This window comes from Plasmodium gonderi (assembly GCF_002157705.1).
Source record: "Plasmodium gonderi DNA, contig: Chr12, whole genome shotgun sequence".
Taxonomy (NCBI): domain Eukaryota; phylum Apicomplexa; class Aconoidasida; order Haemosporida; family Plasmodiidae; genus Plasmodium; species Plasmodium gonderi.
The window spans coordinates 1,521,740-1,544,239 of NW_021628937.1; the positions used below are offsets into that span (position 1 = coordinate 1,521,740).

The 22,500-nt window shown below is 32.7% G+C and overlaps 6 protein-coding genes across 6 annotated transcripts in view; 3 read left to right on the plus strand and 3 right to left on the minus strand.

Annotated features, from left to right (window-relative positions):
- Positions 1 to 1,452: 1,452 nt before the first annotated feature.
- On the plus strand, positions 1,453 to 1,686 carry PGO_123110 (U6 snRNA-associated Sm-like protein LSm6; the record flags this gene model as incomplete). The annotated part of the gene is made up of 1 exon (XM_028689101.1): positions 1,453 to 1,686. The coding sequence occupies one exon, from the start codon at positions 1,453 to 1,455 to the stop codon at positions 1,684 to 1,686; it is 234 nt and encodes a 77-aa protein (XP_028544902.1).
- Positions 1,687 to 3,053: 1,367 nt separating this feature from the next.
- PGO_123120 (lactate dehydrogenase) lies at positions 3,054 to 4,004 on the minus strand (the record flags this gene model as incomplete). Its single annotated transcript, XM_028689102.1, has 1 exon — positions 3,054 to 4,004. The coding sequence occupies one exon, from the start codon at positions 4,002 to 4,004 to the stop codon at positions 3,054 to 3,056; it is 951 nt and encodes a 316-aa protein (XP_028544903.1).
- Positions 4,005 to 6,896: 2,892 nt separating this feature from the next.
- On the plus strand, positions 6,897 to 9,083 carry PGO_123130 (dihydrofolate synthase/folylpolyglutamate synthase; the record flags this gene model as incomplete). Its single annotated transcript, XM_028689103.1, has 4 exons — positions 6,897 to 7,991; positions 8,328 to 8,532; positions 8,696 to 8,818; positions 9,040 to 9,083. The coding sequence occupies 4 exons, from the start codon at positions 6,897 to 6,899 to the stop codon at positions 9,081 to 9,083; spliced, it is 1,467 nt and encodes a 488-aa protein (XP_028544904.1).
- A 1,358-nt stretch (positions 9,084 to 10,441) lies between these two features.
- PGO_123140 (VAMP-like protein YKT62) lies at positions 10,442 to 11,239 on the minus strand (the record flags this gene model as incomplete). The annotated part of the gene is made up of 2 exons (XM_028689104.1): positions 10,442 to 10,481; positions 10,614 to 11,239. 2 exons carry the CDS (start codon positions 11,237 to 11,239, stop codon positions 10,442 to 10,444), a joined length of 666 nt encoding a protein of 221 aa, XP_028544905.1.
- Positions 11,240 to 13,348: 2,109 nt separating this feature from the next.
- Positions 13,349 to 17,192, minus strand: PGO_123150 (hypothetical protein, conserved; the record flags this gene model as incomplete). The annotated part of the gene is made up of 2 exons (XM_028689105.1): positions 13,349 to 16,835; positions 17,068 to 17,192. The coding sequence occupies 2 exons, from the start codon at positions 17,190 to 17,192 to the stop codon at positions 13,349 to 13,351; spliced, it is 3,612 nt and encodes a 1,203-aa protein (XP_028544906.1).
- A 1,085-nt stretch (positions 17,193 to 18,277) lies between these two features.
- The window catches only part of PGO_123160 (DEAD box helicase), a gene marked incomplete at both ends in the record, with an annotated part of 4,612 nt that continues 389 nt past the window's right edge, over positions 18,278 to 22,500 (plus strand). The window contains 8 exons of the mRNA XM_028689106.1: positions 18,278 to 18,343; positions 18,464 to 18,762; positions 19,020 to 19,081; positions 19,281 to 19,505; positions 19,710 to 19,759; positions 19,897 to 20,034; positions 20,227 to 22,252; positions 22,477 to 22,500. The exon at positions 22,477 to 22,500 is cut by the window's right edge and continues 389 nt beyond it. Of these exons, the coding sequence (XP_028544907.1) occupies positions 18,278 to 18,343; positions 18,464 to 18,762; positions 19,020 to 19,081; positions 19,281 to 19,505; positions 19,710 to 19,759; positions 19,897 to 20,034; positions 20,227 to 22,252; positions 22,477 to 22,500 (2,890 nt within the window). The remainder of the gene's footprint in view (positions 18,344 to 18,463; positions 18,763 to 19,019; positions 19,082 to 19,280; positions 19,506 to 19,709; positions 19,760 to 19,896; positions 20,035 to 20,226; positions 22,253 to 22,476) is intronic.

Genomic DNA, 22,500 nt, shown 5'->3' on the forward strand with positions numbered 1-22,500 from the left:
AAATATAAATTTATTTATATTTATTTAATATTGTATAAATATAATAAATAAAATAAAAAAAAAAAAATTTTTAAAAAAAAAAAAAAAAAAAAAAAAAAAAAAAAAAAAAAAAAAAAAAAAAAAAAAAAAAAAAAAAAAAAAAAAAAAAAAAAAAAAAAAAAAAAAAAATAAAAAAAAAATTGGTTTTTTTTTTTTTTTTTTTTTTTTTTTTCTTTTTTTCTCTCAAACCTATTTAACTCCGCTATGAAAACAAAATTGACGACAAGAACATGAGGAGTGACGTTTCACCTTTAATTCGAAATTATTTATGAATATTTTCAAAAATTGGAAATTGCACAAACAGCAGGGGTGAGATAATACATACAACTTAAGAAACAAATTTTNNNTTAGGAAAATTAGGCTAAACCGTTATCCCTAAATTATTCCTTTGAACATGCGAAAAACTAGTTTAACAGGGATTATAACAACAGGATTTTTTTTAATTGTCTTTGGAGAAATGCACTTTTTTAACGATTGAAGATATGGAGGGGAAGGGGATTTTAAAAAAAAAAAATAAATAAATATATTAAAAAATAATAATAGTTATGGTGGAAAAAAAAAAAAAAAAAAAATCGAAAAAAGAATATGAACACAGCTAAGAAGAAAGTGGGTTTTTTTTTTTTTTTTTTTTTTTTTTTTTTTTTTTTTCTCAAAACTATTTAACTCCGCTATTAAAAAAAAATTTACGATAAAAAAATTAATAGTGACTTTTCACCTTTAATTGGAAATTTTTTTTTTTTTTTTTTTTTTTTTTTTTTTCTTTTTTTCTCTCAAACCTATTTAACTCCGCTATGAAAACAAAATTGACGACAAGAACATGAGGAGTGACGTTTCACCTTTAATTCGAAATTATTTATGAATATTTTCAAAAATTGGAAATTGCACAAACAGCAGGGGTGAGATAATACATACAACTTAAGAAACAAATTTTAGCCATTTTTTTTTTTTTTTCTCGAAAGTTGTCCTCAACCCATTTCCAAGTTCCCTCCCCCCCAAAAAAAAAAAAAAGGAGAATTCAAAAATTGTCAAAATATGCACAAATTTTATTTTCACCTTTTTTAAATGTATTCGAAAAGGCTTATTTCACAATTTGGAAGTTTTTTATTTCCTGTGTAGAAAGCACTCATAAGTAGCACCTTCTATCTGCATCGTAGAATATACGTAGCACCTTCCATCTACATCATAGGAATTTGTGAGATAACCCATTTTTAGAGCCCCCACAGACTAACATCCGTGGTGTGTAAAAAAAAAAAAAAATAAAATAAATAAATAATGCATGCACGACTAATAAGTACATCACAGACGTACTCTATATATATATATATATATATAGCCACTTCTTTATGAGTTCTCATTAGAAATTTTCAGTTCAATTTTGTAGGTTCGTTGACTCCTAAACTTCTTTCGAAAAACATGAGCTCCAACTCCCCTAAGGATTTTGTGGAAAGCCTAAAGGGGCGTGCCGTAATAGTACGACTGAATAATGGGTCAGATTACAAAGGAATTTTGGCTTGCCTAGATGAACGTATGAATGTTGCACTAGAACAAACTGAGGAATTCTTCGAAGGTGAATTTATTGAAAAGTATAATGATGCATTTATTCGTGGAAACAATGTCTTTTACATACGAGCTATTGAAGACGAGTAGAAAAATTTTGGAGAAACAAGTGAAGGAAAAAGAACAAAACAAACCATCAAGGGGACTAGCGATGAACGCCTAGTTTTTTTTTTTTTTTTTTTTTTTTTATTATTATTATTCATATGGGGAATAACTTCCACATATTGGACTTTATATGCAAAATCATTTCGTTCTGATGTAAACACATTTTGCCGTACTACCCCTGCATGGCCCATTTTCGGTGCTTTTTTTTTTTTTTTTCATTTTTTAAAATCCAAACATTTGAAACCTCATTTGAAACCTCATTTGAAACCTCTGTTGAAAAATATTTTGTCTTCTATGTAAAATGCTGGGAAGCATACTACTTATACATACCCTGGGGTTGTTGTGATAATGGTGTGACATTTGTCCACATGCACGGGAGCTTCTGCATTATAAATGTCTCCCCCCCCTCGTCCGTGTGTTCTTATATCTTATGCAAACACAGGATGTACACACCCATCACGCATGTGCAAATTTGCACTATGAGTGTTTCTATGGAGCAATATAATTGCATCACTGAAGCACTATTTGAAGTGTTACTTTTCTTTACATGATAAGTTTTCGCCGTTTTGGGCATCCTTGTTTTTTTTTTTCCTAAAAGTTAGCTATTTGTTAGTTATTTTTCTTAATATACATACACGGTATATGTATATGCATGTGCATATATACATACACATATGCATAAACATAAACGCATAGCTGAATGGGTCCATTTCACACTTCAAGCAAGTCATGCATTATAGGGACGCAACAATATGAACAACATGAGCATACAATTCGGATACATTAAACATACGCTAAAAGAAACATGGCCCATATATATATGTAAAAAATTAATCGCTCATTCGTGGCAGATTAGGCGAAAAAAAAAAAAAAAAAAAAAAAGGAGTAAGGATAAGCAGGCTAGCACGTGCAGAACTCATTTTCACCTTAACGTTACTTTGCAACTGTTTCGCAATTCTTTTGTCATTTTTCATTCTCTTTCTCTTTCTCTTTCTATTTCTATTTCTATTTCTCTTTTTCTGTCTCTGCCTTTTGCCTCTACATTTCTGTTCTCTCAAGGTGCGTTTTTTCCTGTCATTCCAAGGGGTCGAGAGAGGTAACAAAAAGTCTAAAAATTCTGAAATTGGGTTTTTCTCTAATGTACTGTCTGTCACAGTGTTGGGGGGGGTGGGTGGTGGATGAAATGGATGAAATTCCCCAACGTTTTTCCATCTCGAATGATAGGAAAAAAGTAGGGAATATATATATATATATACCTCCTTTTTTTTTTGTTTTTTTTTTTTTTTTCCTTTTTCATTCATCAATATTATTTCTGCTATTCCTCTGCCACTGCTTCTCCTCTGCTTCTATTTTTATATAAGAGCCTTCATTCTTTTGGTCTCGGCAACTGCTTCATCAAATTTTGATTTTTCTTCTGCATTCAACTTCAACTCAATTACCTGCTCAACTCCTGCTCCACCTAAAACGAGTGGAGTACCACCGAATATATTGCTGTGGCCATACTGTCCTTCTAATAAGGTGGAACATACAAGAACTTTTTTAATATCTTTCAAATATGATTCAGCCATTTCTATAATTGCAGCTGCTGGGGCCACATATGGAGATGCTAAGAGATTGACAATTTCCAAAGCTGTGTTAATGGTTCTATCAAATATGGCTTCAATTTCAGCATCTGTAATTTTTTTGTTATCAATAAATTCCTGTAATGGTATTCCTCCTACAGTAATATATCTTTTCAAAAGAACCATTTTATTTCCATGGGCTCCTACAATAAGGGCATTTACATCTCGTGGACACACATTTAACTTTTGTGAAATATAATATTTTAGCCTAGATGTATCTAGAACTCCACCTAAACCAACAATTTTATTTTTTGGAACACCTGAATGTTCATATAATAATTGTACCATTACATCAACAGGGTTTGTTACAACTATGATGAAAGCATTTGGGCAATTTTTTTTTATATGACCACCAATTTCAATCATAATTTTGTTATTCAATGGTAGTAAGTCATCTCGGTTCCATTCTTTATCACTCTTTCCAGGAGCTTTGGTAAATCCAGCTGTCACAATAACCAAATCAGCACCCTTCAAATCATCATAAGAGTTTGATCCTGTGACTTTGCAATTTGAATATGCCATAACATTAGAGTGGGATGTGTCTAAAGCCTTTCCCTGTGGCATGTTTTTCACAATGTCGAACATAACCACATCTCCTAAATTCTTTTGAACAATTAAGGTGGCCATCACGCCTCCTATCATTCCAGATCCAATAAGCACAATTTTGGGCTTGGGCGTCATCTTCGTAGAATAATTAAAAAAAAAAAAAATAAAAAAAATTTCAAAAATAAAAAAAAATTTCAAATGTAAAAATTACGTTTTTGCTTTTCCCCGCTAAGTTGATAATTGTAATATGTAAATGTATGCATAAACAGGAGTTTTTATATATATATATATCTATATACACACGGGGGATGTAATATTTTTCTCCTTATTTTTTTTCGTGCTTTAATTTGTAAAGTTTTCTATTTTTCACAAAAGTGTTCCTTTGTTTAAATGTGGAATGTGGAATGAAAAAATATCACGTATTTTTTTCTTCCTTATTTTTTTTCGTGCTTTAATTTGTAAAGTTTTATATCTTTCACAAAAGTGTTCCTTTGTTTAAATGTGGAATGAATAATATAAAATGGATAAAAAAAAAAAAAAATGTAATGTTTTTTTTCTTTTTTTTTTTTCTCTTGCCCTACCGTGTTTTTGCAGCCTTTTTTCGCTAATTTATTGTGCTACATGTATATATATTATATATTTTTTTTTTTTCTTGCATTTTTCTTACATTTTTTGTATCATTTTTTTTTTTTCAATTCCACTCAATTGTGGCTCCATGTGTGCTACAATTATTTTTGCGCTTCGCTAGGTGAGGTGTGGGGGGGGTTCAAAATGGCCTCTCCAACTGATTTCTCCAACTGATTTCTCCACCCATTTGTCCCACTCCCATCGCCGAGTGATTCCCTCAAATGGATGCTACTACATACTACACATGATGCGTGGCAAAACTTGAGGGTGCCTTTATTTGAAGCTCATAAAAAAAAAAAAAAAAAAATGAGGGACATGAGAAATTTGTGCATGCATGGGGAGAAGAAAAAAAAAAAAAAAAAAAAAAAAAACTTCTAAAAATAAGCAACTTTTAAAAAAAATAAAACTTCCCACATAATTGAACATTACCGTGAATATAATATTGTAAGAAACTGAACATACGAATAAAACACTACATCTGAATTTGTGTTCCATAAAATTATGTTGTGCTTCTTCTTAATTGGATAGAAAAAATTATCCCAATAACCTTGCCCACCTTTTGGCCCTTTTAATTTTGACACTTGGTATTATTTGTTTTTTAGGAAGCGTGTGTGTGTGTGTTTGTGGGGGGGGAGTAAATTGGCATTGGGAATACTAGCTCTAACTCTACATGCCACCAAAAGTGGGACCCCCTATATAGCTCTTATGACGTGAGTATATATATATATATATATATACAAATATATATATATACAAATATATAGTAGCGAAGAAACCACTCACATATACCATCTATATGCAACCCACAGAATCCTTTACTTTGTGCATGCAGCACGACATAACACACGTATGAAGGCTACACATGCTGCAATTTCGCTACCTCGAAAAAAAAAAAAAAAAAAAAAGGGGCCAAAATTTGTAGCCTCATCCCACAGGTAATCCAACATGACAAAAATATTTAAGAGGAGAAGATTATATATATATATATATATATACTATACCGTTTAACCTTTTTTCTCATTTAATATTATTTTATTATACTTCAATTTGAGTTCATTTTTTGCTGCAATGTCGTAAGGAAACACGCAATCTCGCCTCGTCGAAAAAAAAAAAAAAAAAAAAACAGAATAGTCGTTTCCCCCCCCCCCCCCCCCCCGAGGAAACAAAAATAAAAGAATAAAATATTCCATACAAAAGAACACATGGACTTGCAAAGCTAGCTTGTTGACCACATAACGAAATGTTTCTGAACTCAGATGCAGTGGATTTCCCATTTTCTATCGTTCACAGCCCGCCCTTGTTATTTGCCGTTGCGGAGCCATATTGGGAATGGATGGGTAACAAACATATACACACGTGCATGGATAACGTGCATGGATAACGTGCATGGATAACGTACAGGCATACGTACAATCCAGTATAAAAACACTCGCATAAAGACATAGATACACAGCACGAACACTTTTACTGATTACACCAGGTTTACCATTACACCTTGCTTCACGCACAAATAACGTTTTAAAAAATATATATATGTGTACCAAAAAAAAAAAAAAAGCATTCAGTTTTTCCCCACTCGAAAATTTAGATTCGAATATATATAGTTCTTGTTACTTATTTTTGAAAAGGTTACTCTTCTGATTCATGTTCGTTCAATTGGTTTTTTCTCGTGGCGATTTTTTTTTTTTTTTTTTTTTTCACGTTCCCCTTCTTCCAAACGAATTTCTCAATTGTTACACTCTTTTATTAATCACCCTTTTTTTCTCTAATGTTGCCCTTATGTAAAATTGTAAACACTAAACAAATGGAAAGAAAAAAACGAAAGACATATATCTTGGTTGTCCTAAAATACACATTTTTTTTTTAGCGTGATATTTTTTTTGCCTTATTTTTAGCGTGATATTTTTTTTGCCTTATTTTTAGCGTGATATTTTTTTGCCTTATTTTTAGCGTGATATTTTTTTGCCTTATTTTTAGCGTGATATTTTTTTTGCCTTATTTTTAGCGTGATATTTTTTTTGCCTTATTTTTAGCGTGATATTTTTTTGCCTTTTTTATCAACGTCCATCAATACGATAAAAAGATATTATGCACAATTATATGTCACATTTCTTTTGCGAAAACATGTCACAAAAAAAAGAGGTTCTTATAATTAGTAAATATTTGTAACTTGCTTACTACAGTGGATAATTCTTTTTTTTTTTTTTTATGGTTCCCCCTGTAGTAAACACTTATGTATGCATTTGTGTACATATTTATGTGTATATTTTTAAAGTTCTCCCCTACCACACGAGGCGTGCTGCACATGGCATCCAACTGATAATACATTAGAATAGAATCAAACTGCAAAAATTTTTTTGTTTCTTCTTTATATTTACCACTTTTTGTGGAAAGAACAAAATGGAAAATTTAGAAGACGAAGGAGAAGAAGAAGTAAAAACGTACATGGGATGCTTAGCGAAGTTATACAAATCACACTCTTTGAAGCTAGGACTTGATAGAACTAAACTATTGAGTGATTGTTTTGAAAATCCATGTGACAATTATAAAACTGTGCATGTAGCTGGGACGAATGGAAAAGGTTCTGTGTGTTTCAAAATTTATGTATGTTTAAAATTGCGAAATTATAAAGTTGGGTTATTTTCTTCTCCTCATATATTTTCACTAAGAGAACGAATAAAAATAAATGATGAACCGATAAGTGAATCGGATTTAATACATTTCGTTAATAAAGTTTTTAAAAAGGCAAAAAAGATAAATGTAAATCCAACCTTCTTCGAAATAATGACAATTGTTGCTTATCTATATTTTTCATTTAAACGTGTGGATTATGCAATTATTGAGACAGGGATTGGTGGTCGACTTGATGCAACAAATATTTTAAAAAAACCAGAATTAATTATCATTACATCTATCGGTTATGATCACTTACATTTGTTAGGAGCTGAATTGAAACATATATGCAAAGAAAAAATAGGAATCTTTAAAAAAGATTCCAGGGTTCTTATTGGGCCAACTGTATCAATTTATAAAGATGTATTTACAAAAGCTACTCAAATGAATTGTACTCTTAAAGTTATTCCACCTGACCCAAGGGGTGAATCATTTAACGAAGAAAATTCAAGAATAGCAATAGAAGCATTAAATATGTTAAATATAAAGGTCTCATCAGATTCGTTTCTTAAATCAATCATTACTATTAAACCACCACTAAGAATACAATATCTAGCACCAGAGCAAATTGAACACATAAAAAATAAGTACACCAAGCAATCAAATTTTAATCCTACCAATGCAACATTCACGAATACTGATTCCTACCCACATGCACTCATACTAGATGCTGGTCATAACGAAACTGCTATTGATAGACTATGTCGCGATATTAACTGTTTTCACAAAGGCAAGTCCATACGAGTCTGCGTATCAGTGACGAAACCCCGTAACTTGAGCATCTTCCAACCCATCATCGCACACTTCCAGGGCGTCCTCAAGGTACCTGTGCGAGTGGCCGTTTCATCCCCAACTACTTTAACTGCTTTTGCCACTCCAATTCTCTCAGATTTTTTTCTTTTTCAAACCATCTGCAAACCCGTAGGGGGACACACACACCTGTCGACTTTGACCACGCCCCATCTCCAGATTGGCAAACGAGCGAGAGAAGCACGCACACTTTTTCTCCTCTCCCGTTTCGAGCGCTTATTTATATTTATATATGTTCATATATTTATATATTTATATATGTTTATATATTTATATATATTTATATATTTAAATATATATATATATTTTTTTTTTTTTTTTTTTTTCCATGCACGTGTGCATCCCCAGGACATTTTTTACCTTCCGTCCCTAAACGAACGAACCTATGACTTTGAAGAAATTTTGGATATGCTCAAGAATGATTCTCAGATCAGTGATGAACTTCGAGTTCTCGTTTTGAGTAGTGCCGAAAAAGTAGTTCATTGGATAACTGCTGATAGGAAAGACAAATCTAATGATGCCAATCGGACAGACCAATTGTACACACGAGGTAGTACTACCAGCTTAAACGATGCACGTGTACGAGCATATTACCTTATCAGAGACACATCGATCTGTTGGGCATATCGCAACCGATAGTATATCAGGCGCGTAACAGTGATGCTCGTCTTTCCAATTTTTTTTTTACTTTCTCCATTTTTGTCCTTTCCCCAAAGGTACCATCCCCATAATTGTGAAGAACGCATTTCTCGAATGCTGCAATGACAATTCCATTTTACTAATTTGTGGAACCTTTTTCATTTTTAATGAAGTTTTAAACGCTTTCGATATCTATTCAGGTACATTTTTTTTTTTTTTTTTTTTTGCATACAAATGAAATGTGGAGGCCCTTTCAAAAGGAGTTTCAGCAAGTATCTTATCTTCAAGAAGAAGACGGGGAGGAGGATGCTTTGGGGGAGAGTCAAAACTGTGAAAAATTATCCACTCCATTTCTTTCCTCGTCAAACTTCCCACTAATTTCGCCTATAATTTCCCCTCTTTTTCCTATTTTCCAAATTAGACATGCAAGACGCTCTCTCCATGAATGAACCATCCATCATTTGAGAAGTAGGCAAAAAAGAAAAGAGGCAAAAAAAAAAAAAACACAGGAAACAATTCGACGTGCCAAACATTTCAGCGAAATCAGAAAAGAACTTGCACAGAAAATGTTATCCATTTGTTGTCACGTCAAGTAAAAGTCGATTTACATGCTGATTAGCTAGCTAAACTAGCCATTTTTTTTTTTTTTTTTTTTTTTTTTTTTTCCCCATCTTGCAGAAAGGAAAAAAAACAAGAGGAGAATAAGTGCAAAACCATTTTTAATTTCAAAAAAATAATGATAAAAAAAAAAAAAAAAAAAAAAAAATAGTTTTTTTAACAAAATTATATGAATATAAAAACTGACACGGGGAAAAAACACACAAAATTAACAGGAACAGTGCACACAAATAAATGTGTATGTTCAAAAAGGATGTCTACAACGTAACAAAAAAAAAAAAAAAAAAAAAAAAAAAAAAAGGAAAACGGAAACGAATGCAAAAATGAAAATAAAAATAAAAACTAAATTGATGTTAAGGGGTAGTATGTGTGCCGTTTGAGGCGGCAGCATTTGTCTGATTTTCCACCCATACGCATGTGTATCTGTTTGTGTCTGTACGTATCTGCTTGTATCTGTCCATATGTCTGTCTGGATTAATGCTCTAGTTTTTCTCTGTAAACAATCGTACCCATACATGTGTTCAAGAATTCATCTGAATTCTACCTGGGATCTTTTTTTCCTCGTGGAAATTAGGAAAAATTATTTTCATTCCTGCTCGGCAGAAATCACATTTTTGTTTAGTTTTTTTTTTTTGTATTTTTTTGTTTTTTTTTTTTTGTATTTTTTTGTTTTTTTTTTTTGTATTTTTTTGTTTTTTTGTTTTGTATTTTTTTGTTTTGTTTTTCCAATCGACAAAATGGATTTTCCCTTTTTTTTTTTTTTTTTTTTTTTTCTCCCTCCGAACTGTACGCGTAAAAGCATATTCTTCGCTTCTAATTTATTTTACACACTTGTATAATCTATCACTATCACAATTACATGCGCATATATAAGAAAAAATAAAATAGGGAAATATTGAAAAACATGTACATATATATGTATGCATGTGTACACGTATGTGTATGCAAATGTACATGTATATATATATATATATATATATATATATATATATTACTTAAACTAATTTTTTTTTTTCTAAATGCTTATAAATTTGCAAAATGTCCCCCTCAGGTGCGATCATAAGCACGATTTGAGGTGATTGTTTATGCATCATTTGAAATTCGTATATTTCCACTTTTTGTGATTGTCCTTTATGATCTCCCTTTTATTATTATAATTTTTCTCCACTCTTCTAACAAAAAGGGAGAAGTGCTGTACCATATCATCAATATAACTTGCAGCATTGGTTATTCTTCTTGGCTTGTCTGAAAGGGATTCAAATAGGGTATGTGACTATGTGCGTGTTATTATGTGCGTGTGATTATATGTTTGTTCATGCATGCATGAACACACCGAGGAGATTAAAGCACAGTGAGGTAGAAGGAGTATAATATTACCTATAGAACTGATAAGACGAATTCGACAAGTCCTGACTCTTCTTCATGAGATCATCCAATTTTTCTCCTCTCTGTAACAAATCTTCAATGTTTTTTAGCATAACATCTTTTACTTCATCTAGATCTTTCTGAACTCTGGATAATTTGTCTGCCTCTGATGGGTTCTGATATTGTGTTAGGAGTTCATTTAACTCGTTTGCAAATAAAGTACCCTCTTTTAAATCTTGAGTAATGTTTTCATATCTTCCTCTACATTTTTTTTGAAATAATTTCTGTGCATTATCAATCAACCCAAATGCAATTCTTAATGGATAGGACTTTGTCGATAATACTAGAACACTAATATTATTTTCCTTATTTGTGTATATATGTAAATGTCCAATCCCAGATTCCAGTTCTATTATTTCTCTATTTCCTCTAGGGGTCCTGCTGCATACTAATCTTGAATGAAAATAAATATGCTCTTTTAAGGAAGATCTATGAAAAAATGGAAATGACGCTAAGTCCAAAGAGGAGGAGAGAAATATTGGTTTTGATGCATCATACTTGTAAATTAATATTCCATATAAGGCAATTTTGTTAGATCGTTCACTGTTTGATAAGGAGCCTGAAGAAAAATCGTTCATCTTATCGTTTTTTTCTCGATGCCACTATTAGTCTATCTATTCCTATCTATCAAGAACATGCGCAAGAATTAAATAAAACCTTCTTTTTTTTTTTTAAATAACATGTACAGTTTTTTTTTCTTTTTTTTTTTTTTTTTATATCGAGAATTACTAGATTTTTTTGCTAACACAGAGGACACATCCAAAGACCATAACCTACTATCCCTTACTTTGTTTAACTAAATATGCGTCGTGCTGGGTGAACCGGTTGCCACACATGGGACTCGTTGTATTCAGTTGACTCAAATGCAAGAGATGCACATGGGAGAAAAGAACATGAATTACTAACACTAATGTGAATGTGTTTTCCCAAATGGTCCTGAATGTTAGGACCATTTTCAAATACATAAGTTAATAGTACACACACAGATACATATACACAATTTTGATGTCTATGAACTTCCTCTTGCTGTGTATGAACTATTTACTCTTCATCCGTTTGTGCACAAGTTTTAAAATACAAAGACAATGTGTAACAAACGGAAGCAAAAATAACTCTTGAAATTTTGCTGAATGAAAAAGGTAAAAAAAAAGTAAAAAAAAAGTAAAAAAAAAGTAAAAAAATGGGGAAAAAAAAAAAATGCATGCAATTACAAATGCATTATTCTCCCATGCACTTTTTTGTACCGAATTGTGGAGAAAAGGAAATGTTACAAGTGATAAGAAGCATCATGTGAAAAAATATTCTTTTTTTTTTTTTTTTTTTTTTTCTCTCCAAGAGGTACATACATAACCATGTGTGCATTTGTTCATGCAATGTAATACTTGTTACATTTTTTTCCCGATCACCAACGAAATGCAAAACTTGAAAAAAAAATATGTTTCATACAAACGAGGAAAGTGTAGATGGATAATGTGAAAGGTATGCGAAAAAAAAATAAATTAAAAAATGAAAACAAAAATGAAACGAGAAGAAGAGTGAGGAACTTGCTACCCATTCATTATATATCCATGGGCCGAGATAAAAATATTAAATGCGCATGCTTTCAGGCGATGCGCACATGGCCATTCTAAGTAGCAAACATTTTATGCTTCCAGGTATGGAAGTGTTGAAATGGGAACTATGCAAGGGTGGAAGAATACATATACGTATGCAAGCATACACAACTGGATATGCAACTGTGCATAAAACTGGGTATACAACTTCATATACAACTTCATATACAACTTCATATACATATTCGCGCTTACATACTTATGTATAAACTTTTCTGTGTTCGCTCCCCCTTCCCTACCTCCTATATGTTAGGTTAGTAAGTGTCTCGATGCCCAGGCTGTCAATCCTATAATTTCGAAAATTTTTCGATTTTCAATATTAAATGTGCAAAAATGAATGGTATATCTCCAAAGTGGGAGAGATGCGAGAAAAGAGGGTATAGTGCTCGAGAGGAGAAAAAAAGAAAAGCGGTTAAACATAGGTTAGGTTATCATTTAAAAAAAAAAAATGGAAAAAAAAAATAAAAACTAACTTGTACTTGTGTTTGCCTCATTACATTTTGCATTTCTAAAAATGGAAAAATATATAAAATGTCAGAGGTTGAAAACACAAAATAATGAAAAGTACTGACTGAACTGGGTATATATATACACATGCACTCCTACTAATTCCACAAAAAATTACTTATTTTGAATTCTTGGTCCCAAGGCAGCAATAATTAATAGTACATATTCAACTGGGGAAAAAAAATGGCATAAAAATCATGGCATAGTAATAGAAATACAGACGTGTAATGCTGATTTTTTTTTTTTTTTTTTTTATTTTACATTATCGGAAAACTTTTACACGTTTCTACGTTGAGAGGAAATAGGTCAAAGAGTGAAAATTGTCGTGATGAACATGTCGCTGTATCACACTGTTGCTACATCACACTGTCGCTTCATTGCACTGTTGCTACATCACACTGTTGCTTCATCGCCATTCCCACCTCTGCTGTGTAACACGATTGTGTGCATCTGATGAGTTCTCAAAATAGACGAAGGAAAAAATGAGAACAGAGGTTATACCCATGACTATGCCGTGTGATCAAGTTCAAAGAGGGAGAGGGGGTGGTCAAGTTGCGCAGTCCCATCCTATAAGTGGAAAAGCAAGTAGTGCACCAAATCGAAACCAATTTGATGATCTAAAAAGCTCAAAAAAGATGTACACATATATGTCAAAAAAGAAATATGGAAAAAATGAAAACAATTAAGAAATTGCTTAAAATAATGATTTTGCATTCGCTTTGGTAATAAATATTTTTTAGACATTTGTGGCCTCCTCCATACAATGGATGCATAAAATTTTTGGAATAAAACACATACAAAATATATGAACATTTTTTTTAAAAAAGATACAAAAACTAAAAAAATATTTTTGTAAAGCACACATGGGGAATTTGTCAAAATGATGTAAAAGATTAAATACATTTTTTTCCTTTTCCCCACTTGGGAATTGTTGTATATATTTTTTATCATCGGAACCACATTTGCAAAGTTCATCATACTTGTGTTTAATATGTGGAACAGTTCTTCGCACAATAACAAAATTGTTCCTATAGATATTCGTTTTTCCACTTTTTCATTATTTTTCAGCTTTCCGACTAGATAATTTGCTTTCTCGGTTATGCTATCATTTGGGGCTCGCTCATTTGGGGCTCGCTCATTTGGGGTTCTCTCATTTTTGACTGCACCCGATTTGACTGCCCAATAATTCTGATCGCAATATTGCACATAAAAAAAATGCTTTTTCCACACATAGTTAAAGTCACACTCGCTTTCATTTTTCCTTGTTCTCTCAGAGTATGGTGGTCTGAAGCAGTAAATGAGATGTTCATTACTAACGTTTGACAGTGTGAATGGGTAAAACAATTCATCACATAACTGGTTAGACATTTGCTCTTGGTTATACACACTTTCACAGTCTCGTTCATCAGTGCAGGTACTTGGATTTAACAATTCCCGTTCACATTGATCTATCATAAAAAATGAATAAAAAACAAATTTTGTAAAATTCGATGGTAAAAAGGAATGTGTATTATCCCTATTTACTATAATTTTTTGGCTCCACCAAGGTATGTCATTAAATACCCATTTGGGATCTCCCCCTGATTTTGTATCTACTCTACTGTGTTGACAATTTACATCTGTCTTCAACATTTTAATTTGTTTTGACTCAACCAATTTGTTTTTTTTTTGAAATGTGTTCGTTTGTTCTACAGGTTTGATTGTGATGCACTCACCTGAGTCTCTATTCTGTGATGTAGCTGGAGAATTGTTTATGGTATCATTCTGAATAAGTGCACTTATTGTATTATTCTTCAAAGAATATTTAATGGTTAGAAAAATGTCTTTGCAAAAATTATGGACACGAATAATTAAAATGAAGTTACCATTGACTATTACATCTTCCCTTAGCATGCGTTCAATATATAAGTTTAATTTTATTTTTTTCTTTTCGTTTCTTTTTATAATTCCTTTGTGCGGATGTACATACACATGTCGTAAAATGTCAAAGTTCTTACTCTCCCTTGCAGGTGAACCTTTCGGCATTTCCCCACTTTGTGAATTCTCATTCTTCTCTTCCGACTTGAAGCGCATATTTTCCTCTAAATACTTGAAAATAGACATTTTCTTTAGATGCAGATATGAATATAAGTTAATTGGAACGGTGCACTTCTTTCTCGAGTCCAGGCATAGCACTGAAAACGACACCTCCCTTTTCTCCGTCCCTCCACCACTTCTGCTACCACTTCTGCTGCCACATCTGCTGCTACATCTGCTACCCCCATGTCCTTGCTGCACGGCCTTGCCGATGAACCCTTTTTTTCCCATCAACTTGGGTAAAGAAGATTCAAAAATGGCTCCCAAATGATTCTCTCGCCCTTTCCCTTTCACCCCCGGTGCTGGTACGTCTTTGTGTGTACACAAATTTTCTTTTCCTCTGTGGTGCAGGTAGAAGCTCTTCTTCCTGATGATCCCAAAATTTGTTTTGGACAAACTATTCGCTTCTGAATCGAAGCGGTCTTTTCCCATCGAATCGAAGCGGTCTTTTCCCATCGAATCGACGCGGTCTTTTCCCATCGAATCGAAGCGGTCTTTTCCCATCGAATCGAAGCGGTCTTTTCCCACCGAACCGAGGCGACCTTTTCCCATCGAACCGAGGCGACCTTTTCCCATCGAACCGAGGCGACCTTTTCCCATCGAACCGAGGGAACTTCTTTCCCGATAATGCAGCTCAAAAGCGACTTGATAAATATGATGCGTGTAGACTGAATCTAACTCGATGATCTCTGGATGCACATAAATTTCCACATTTCTATCTTTCAGTCTTGTGTCTTGCAAAGGGGGAAAGGGAAAAAAGAAATCATCCACCATGTTAACTCCCACTTGTGTAAGTAAATCACAAGAAAATTTAAAACCAAAGGAAATTAATTTGTCATTTTTATCTGACATTGTCAAGGTACTATAGGATCTTTTTTGTAGCATATTTTTTTTATTTCTATTTAGAATTACAACACTCTTATCAAAACTGAAGGAATCGTTGCTATGTAAGACATTTTTATTTTCTACACCATCATCATTAAACAAAAGAAAATTGTCAAATCCTTGAAGTATGATAATGTCCATATTGAATAAATGCAAATCATCATTTTGTGTTTCGAAAATTATCTTGTTCATAAAATAGTTGTATAGTTGTTTACAGTATATATGATAACTCTTTAGCCACAATTTTGTGTACTTCATTTGAGGATCAGACTCATAAATTATGTTTTTCTCCTTCTTTCCTTTTTTCTTTCTTATAAGTTTGAACAAATATTTGTAATAATCCACTCCTTCTCCAAATTTATGAAAATCAAATTCCGATATGCATATACATAAGCTTACGTTTTTAATTGTGAATGTTATGCAGGTTATTCCGTTTTCATGGTCTCCTTTCCCCTTCACACTTTTGCCATTCTCCCTATTACATTGAAGAAATGTATCCCATCCTGCACATGTCAGGTTCTCGCTACGACATCTACGACATTTGCGACATGTGCAACTTCTCTTCCTTACACAATTCTCCTTCTTGTTATATCGTCCATCTCGGTTTCCACACAGAAGCGAACTTTTTTCTTCAGCTAGCAACTTGAAACTTGTCTTTGTCATTTCTTTTTTATCGAAATGTCTACTCATGCTGTTGTAATACGTGTTATTGCCGATTCGGATTTGAATGTGATTATTCAGAATTGTTGCATCATATTGTGTCTCTCCACCTCCATCCATCTCAATTCTTCCCATTCTACCTGTATCACCTTGCCATCGACTCAATTTGTGTGCCATGAAATGATCGAAGTAGCGTCTCATAATTTTCTTGTAAGTTTTTCCAAAAGCATTTCTCACACACAAATTGACACTTTTGCAATACACATTCTTGATATCTTCATACAGGTCCCCTTTTATCATAATAATAAAAAAACTCTTTTCGAATTTGAAATTAGGATTCACAAATTTGTACAGGTTATTTCGGTTTGCACACTTTTCTACCTTTGCTTGGATGTGCCATCTGAGATTCTCACAAAGGGGAGCATTTCTTACGCTGCATGGTGGAGAGAAGTAATATCGATGTGTAGGATGCTAATCGGGTGATTGACGTGTTGGGTGCCAATTGGGAGCGAAAAGTAAAGCAAAAATAACGTGCAAAAAACCAATAACATTTGGGAAGACATATTAAAAGGGGTGAAAATTAATAGGGAGGAATTCAAGGGGGCTAATGGGACATGACTCACAAACACATGCAAAGACACATGTGAATGTGCAAAATTACAAACCTTATTATGACAATGTCTTCCATCGGTCGAAACTCCAAATTTTTCCATATTTCAGAAAAGTTGCCGTTACACATTCGCATATTCAAAACGTAGAATGACACGGGATGTTTTAGATACTCATTCATCTTGCTCTATGAGAGAGGAGGCTTCTATAAACACATAGTCGGAATGTGCTTTACCACGCATACACACGTGTGTGTACTTAAGCGTGCATGTTTACAAATATGTGTGTACTGAAGCGTGCATGTTTACAAATATGTGTGTACTGAAGCGTGCATGTTTACAAATATGTGTGTACTGAAGCGTGCATGTTTACACATATGTGTGTACTGAAGCGTGTATGTTTACAAATATGTGCATGTATTTTCAAAGGCCTGTAGAAGCAAGTATAGGTGCCATCATTATGGTGTGACCTGAAGGACGCCTGTTTCGTAACCTTTCATTTAAAAAAAAAAATAATAAATAAAAATCCCTTGAGGTTATTTCGCAATTTCCAAAAATGTAACAACAATTGTATAAATCACCTGCACAAGTCAGGCAGGTAGCTAAAAAATAGCCTAATTGTGGGGAAAAAAAAAAAAAAAAAAAATACTACAAATCCTATTACGCTGTGCATTTGTTCGAATTGCTCTGTTCTACTGTCACACGAACATAAAATTTAAATCATCCCTTTTTTCTTTTTCATTCCTTTTCTTTTTCATCCCTTTTCCTTTTCATCCCTTTTCCTTTTCATCCCTTTTTATTTTTTTCCTTTTTTTGTTCCCCTTTTTCTTTCTCTTTCCCATTCCGTACGGTGACAAATCTTAAGCTTTTAATTTCCTCTGCAGGAAATTACTAAGCCCATGAACATACCTACAATGAGTATAAGCTTATGCGATTGTAAGAATATATACTCTCGTACCTACATTTACACACTCTTACACACGTGGAGAAAAAAAAGGACACAAGTATACTTGCTGAACTTTTCAAAGAATAAAAAAAATAAAATATTTATCGAAATACATTCTATTTTTTTTTTTTTCTTTTTAAAACAGTTCACCATGACTGACCAATTTGAGGACGAAATTAGGAAATTTTTCCCATTTCCACCTTATAAAGTAAAGCTAGAAAAAAAAAAAAAAAAAAAAAAAAAAAAGTATAAATGCAAAAACGAATGAAAGTGTATATATTTTCCAAATTTACACCTAGTAGAGTATTTTGTTTTTATAAAATGATACATCTTTTGAACTATTTCATATTGCATATTACATATTTTATTCCATTACTCCGTTGTTTAGTCCATACACATAATGACAACATTGCTTTATTCTTTCATATAACCTCCCCTCTTCCCCCATTCACCTTTTTTTTTTTTTTTTTTTTTTTTTTTTAACATGATTGCATGCACAAACCGTAGATCCAACTTGACTTTATGAGAACCCTTTACAATGTCTTGAAAAGTTCTAATATAAAATTTGGTGAACGGAACAAACCTGTGTATGAAATTATCAAAAAGAACAAAAATTTACAAAAAATTCTAAAGCATGAAATAAGGAAAGATTTCCAATTTTTGAATGATAATATCGATATAGAAACCAATCAAACAGACAAAGACACAGATGCAGAAGATGGTGACGAACATCAGAATCATATTATCTGTGAAATGAAAACTGGCTCTGGAAAATCCCTCAGTTTGTTAACTCCACTCATCTATTGGTAAGTTTGAGGGGATGGGTCGTGTCATTAGAAGGTTGTTTAATCAGAAGTAATGCATCTTTGGGGGCTTATTTCCCCAGCTCTCCTTTTGCACGTATATGCAGCAGAGATGTAAATCGACTATGAAAGTTATTTCTGTCATTTTTTCTACATTTTTTCACTTCACCCCTCCACACACACAAACACGTTTTCCTCCTTTTCTCCTTTTCTCTTTTTCTTTTTTTTTTTTTTTTTAATATATTGTTCCTCCATGTAAGGCTCCTCAAAAACAAATTCGATTTATTCCTTCTGAGGGAAAATACCCAACTGAAAAAGGAAGGTTGGATGGCTAGAGGGGTTGTCATATATTCTTCTTCTGAAATATGTATCTCCCTTCGATGTGAAAAACACATTTACAACACGAGAACAGGAGAACATGTTAACATGCCAAAACGGAAGCATGTCAAAATGCCAACTTGGCAACCCGATAAGGCTTCATTTTTCTCACCACTCCTCACCATCCAAACACATGCATACAGAACCCGAGTGGATAAAAGAATCCGTTTCCATGAAATTACTAGAAAAATATGCACATAACTTAAAAATACAAGAAAAAAGGAAAGAGGCAGATGCCAAGATTTTGAACAAGTACTTTTCCATTTCGAATGATAAAATAACATTGAAGGAAAATATAAAAATAGAAAAAAAAACAATTCACCTGGATCCTTCCAAAGCAATACATGATCACTTCGGTGCTGAAAAAGGTTACGAATACTACAATTGCCAGGACTACCAACTCAATAGGGACTATATACTGAGAATGATACGGCACAAGAAGGGAGAAAAAAACAAAAGGAGCATCTTCTCAACTACGCAAATATCAATAATGTAATATTGTGCTAATTCCATTTGTCTTATCGTTGTCTTTTTTTTTTTTTTTTTTTTTTTTTTTTTCTCCTCTTTTTCAGATGAAGAAGTGTTAAGTGACTTCTCCATAGAGGGCTCTTCCAAGAAACAGGTAAAATTAAACCAGAACGGAGAGACAATTAAATTGCAACTGCATCTGTCCAATTACTTCTACCGCTTGTACCTACCCAATTACTTCTACCATTTATGCCTTGTTAACCCTCCACCCGCATACCCACAACACGACAGATCTTCATCTGCAGCAGAACGCAATCGCAACTAAATCAGTACTTTTTAGAGTTAAAAAAAATAGAGAAGAATCTAGGAAAAGAATTATCCATAAATATGATTATCATAGGAAGTAGAAAGCATCTGTGTGTGAATGAGGTAAGTGGAAAAAAAAAAAATTGAAAAAAAAGAGAGTAACAGAATTACACTAGAGATGAAAAAAAAAAGGGTGCACTGGAACGGGTAAAATGTGAAAATATCAAAACAGTAGTATAATTTATATGTAACTGTGTGACTTACAAATAATTACCTGTCCTTTTTGTGTGAATCCGAAATGAACCCTCTTCTCAGACATTTCTGAAAAAGTATAGAAGCGTAAACGAATTAAACGATTGCTGTCGAAACAGTGAATGCAGATATAAGGAAATTTTCAAGAAAAATATGATGTTGAAGAAGAAGAAGAGAGAAAAAAAAAAGAATAAAATTTTTTACATCTCTACATCTTCTTCAAGTGGAAGAAGTACAAAAGGTAATAGTAGTAGTAGCAGTAGTAGCAGTGAAGGAAACATGAAAGAGGTTGATGCTGTAGACAATTACACCCTAACAACCAAATTGATAAATTCAAAAAATTTAAATATGAACCAAGTAAAAGAAATATGTAGAAACGACAGAATCGAAATATGCCCATATTATCTCAGCAAAGAAAATGTAAAAAATGCAGATATAGTACTACTACCATATGTTTGCATACTGAATGAGCATGTGAGGAAAAGCTTAAAAATAGATATTAAAAATAATATTGTTATATTTGACGAGTCTCAAAATATTATAGATAGTATAAATGATGCCAACTCGGTATCCATAGAATATCATCATATACTTTTTTGTATGTTAATTTTAAAAGAATATATAAAAAAATATGAACATGTTTTGAATAATAGTAACATGGTTATGATTAAACAGATTGTAATTTACTGTGATTTGATGTTACATTCCTTTGTCGATGTGAAAGACAACCTTATGAAAGTTACAAAATACATTTTCACATCTAAGTTAGATGCACTGAATCTTAATAATATTTCCAATTTTCTAAATAGTTCCCATTTTTGTAGAAGAATTAAAATTTTTGCAGAGTCCTACATAAGACAAAAGTTCACTACCCATCCTACTGGCACTACCATTCGAAGTCTTAACACATCATCTATTTATTTACTCAACGATTTCACAAATAAGATGATACGATCGAATCGGTATGATTATATATTTCTCAACAGAGGAGGAGGAACCTCAAACATAGGGGAAGAAGCGAATCCATGGGCAACGGCAGATGCAGCAAAGCCAGATGAACAAGCAAATTCTGACAGGAACAGAAAAAATAAAAGGAGCTGTGATGACAAACAGGAAGTATCAAATGTGGAAGAGAAAAAACGGATGAAAGATGGAAGCAGAAAGATGTGTGATGGTAATACAAAGAAATGTATGCTGGAGGAGAGCGGAAAGAGGAATAGCTATCAAAATGATCCAGTTGAGGAAAGGATTAAAATCCTAATGGATGACTTGACAAGACGTGATAGAGAGGAATTATTCCACAAAATTGAATTGGTTAGTGTAAGCTCATGTAACAACTTTCAAAAGATAACTAAAGATTGCAGCAACGTGATCCTAATTGGTGGTACACTACAACCGATAGAAGAATTTCTCTTACTTTTTATAAATGAGAGAGAAGAGAAAAAAAAAGTTAAATTATTTTTGTCAGATTATATATTTAAAAAACAAAATGTATTTTCTAGAATAGTAAGTACGAGCATAGTTTCTTTTGAACCCATAGATAACACTTTTAAAAATCGATTTAAAAAAACACATCTGCTCAATTTAGCAATTCAAATTTTTTTTCTAACTTTACACGTAAGTTATGGAAATATTGTTTTCTTTTCATCTTACAATTTTTTAAATGAATTTATATCTTTCTTACACAATGAAGGTCAATATGTCTTAAAACAAATAAAACAAAAAAAACATATCTTTTTTGAAAAAAAAAATAATACTAATCAAGATGATATACTTACACAATACATGCAAACCGTACAACATATAAAAAACCAAAATGAAAAACTTAGAATAAAAAATGGGTGTATCCTTTTCTGTGTTATGAATGCAAAACTTAGTGAAGGAATTAACTTTTATGATTATTTCTGTCGAAATCTTTTGGTCGTAGGAATTCCTTTCGCAAAAAGTGAAAACAGAGGAGCAGCAGGAGCAGAATCCAACCACGGGACTAGCCAATTGAACAAAAATATGCTTCTTCTAAATTACTACAAGGTCTATTCGACTCACATGACGGATTGTCACGCGCCTTCTTCTCCCGAATCGAACATTCGTAAGATGGAAGCAGAGAGTACATGCTCGCATGTGTCTAATCAAAGCACATACATAACATAAGTGCGAGAATATTGAGGCTTCAAAAAGTGAACTGGTGCATAACATGAGTGCGAGAATGCTGAGACTTCGAAAAAGGGAATATTTACCCACCCGCTTACTGCACTAGTTTGCCAAATTCACTCCCTTTTTCTCCATCCATCCATTCACCCCCGTTTCTGATAGACAACCAGATCAGTAACATGTGCA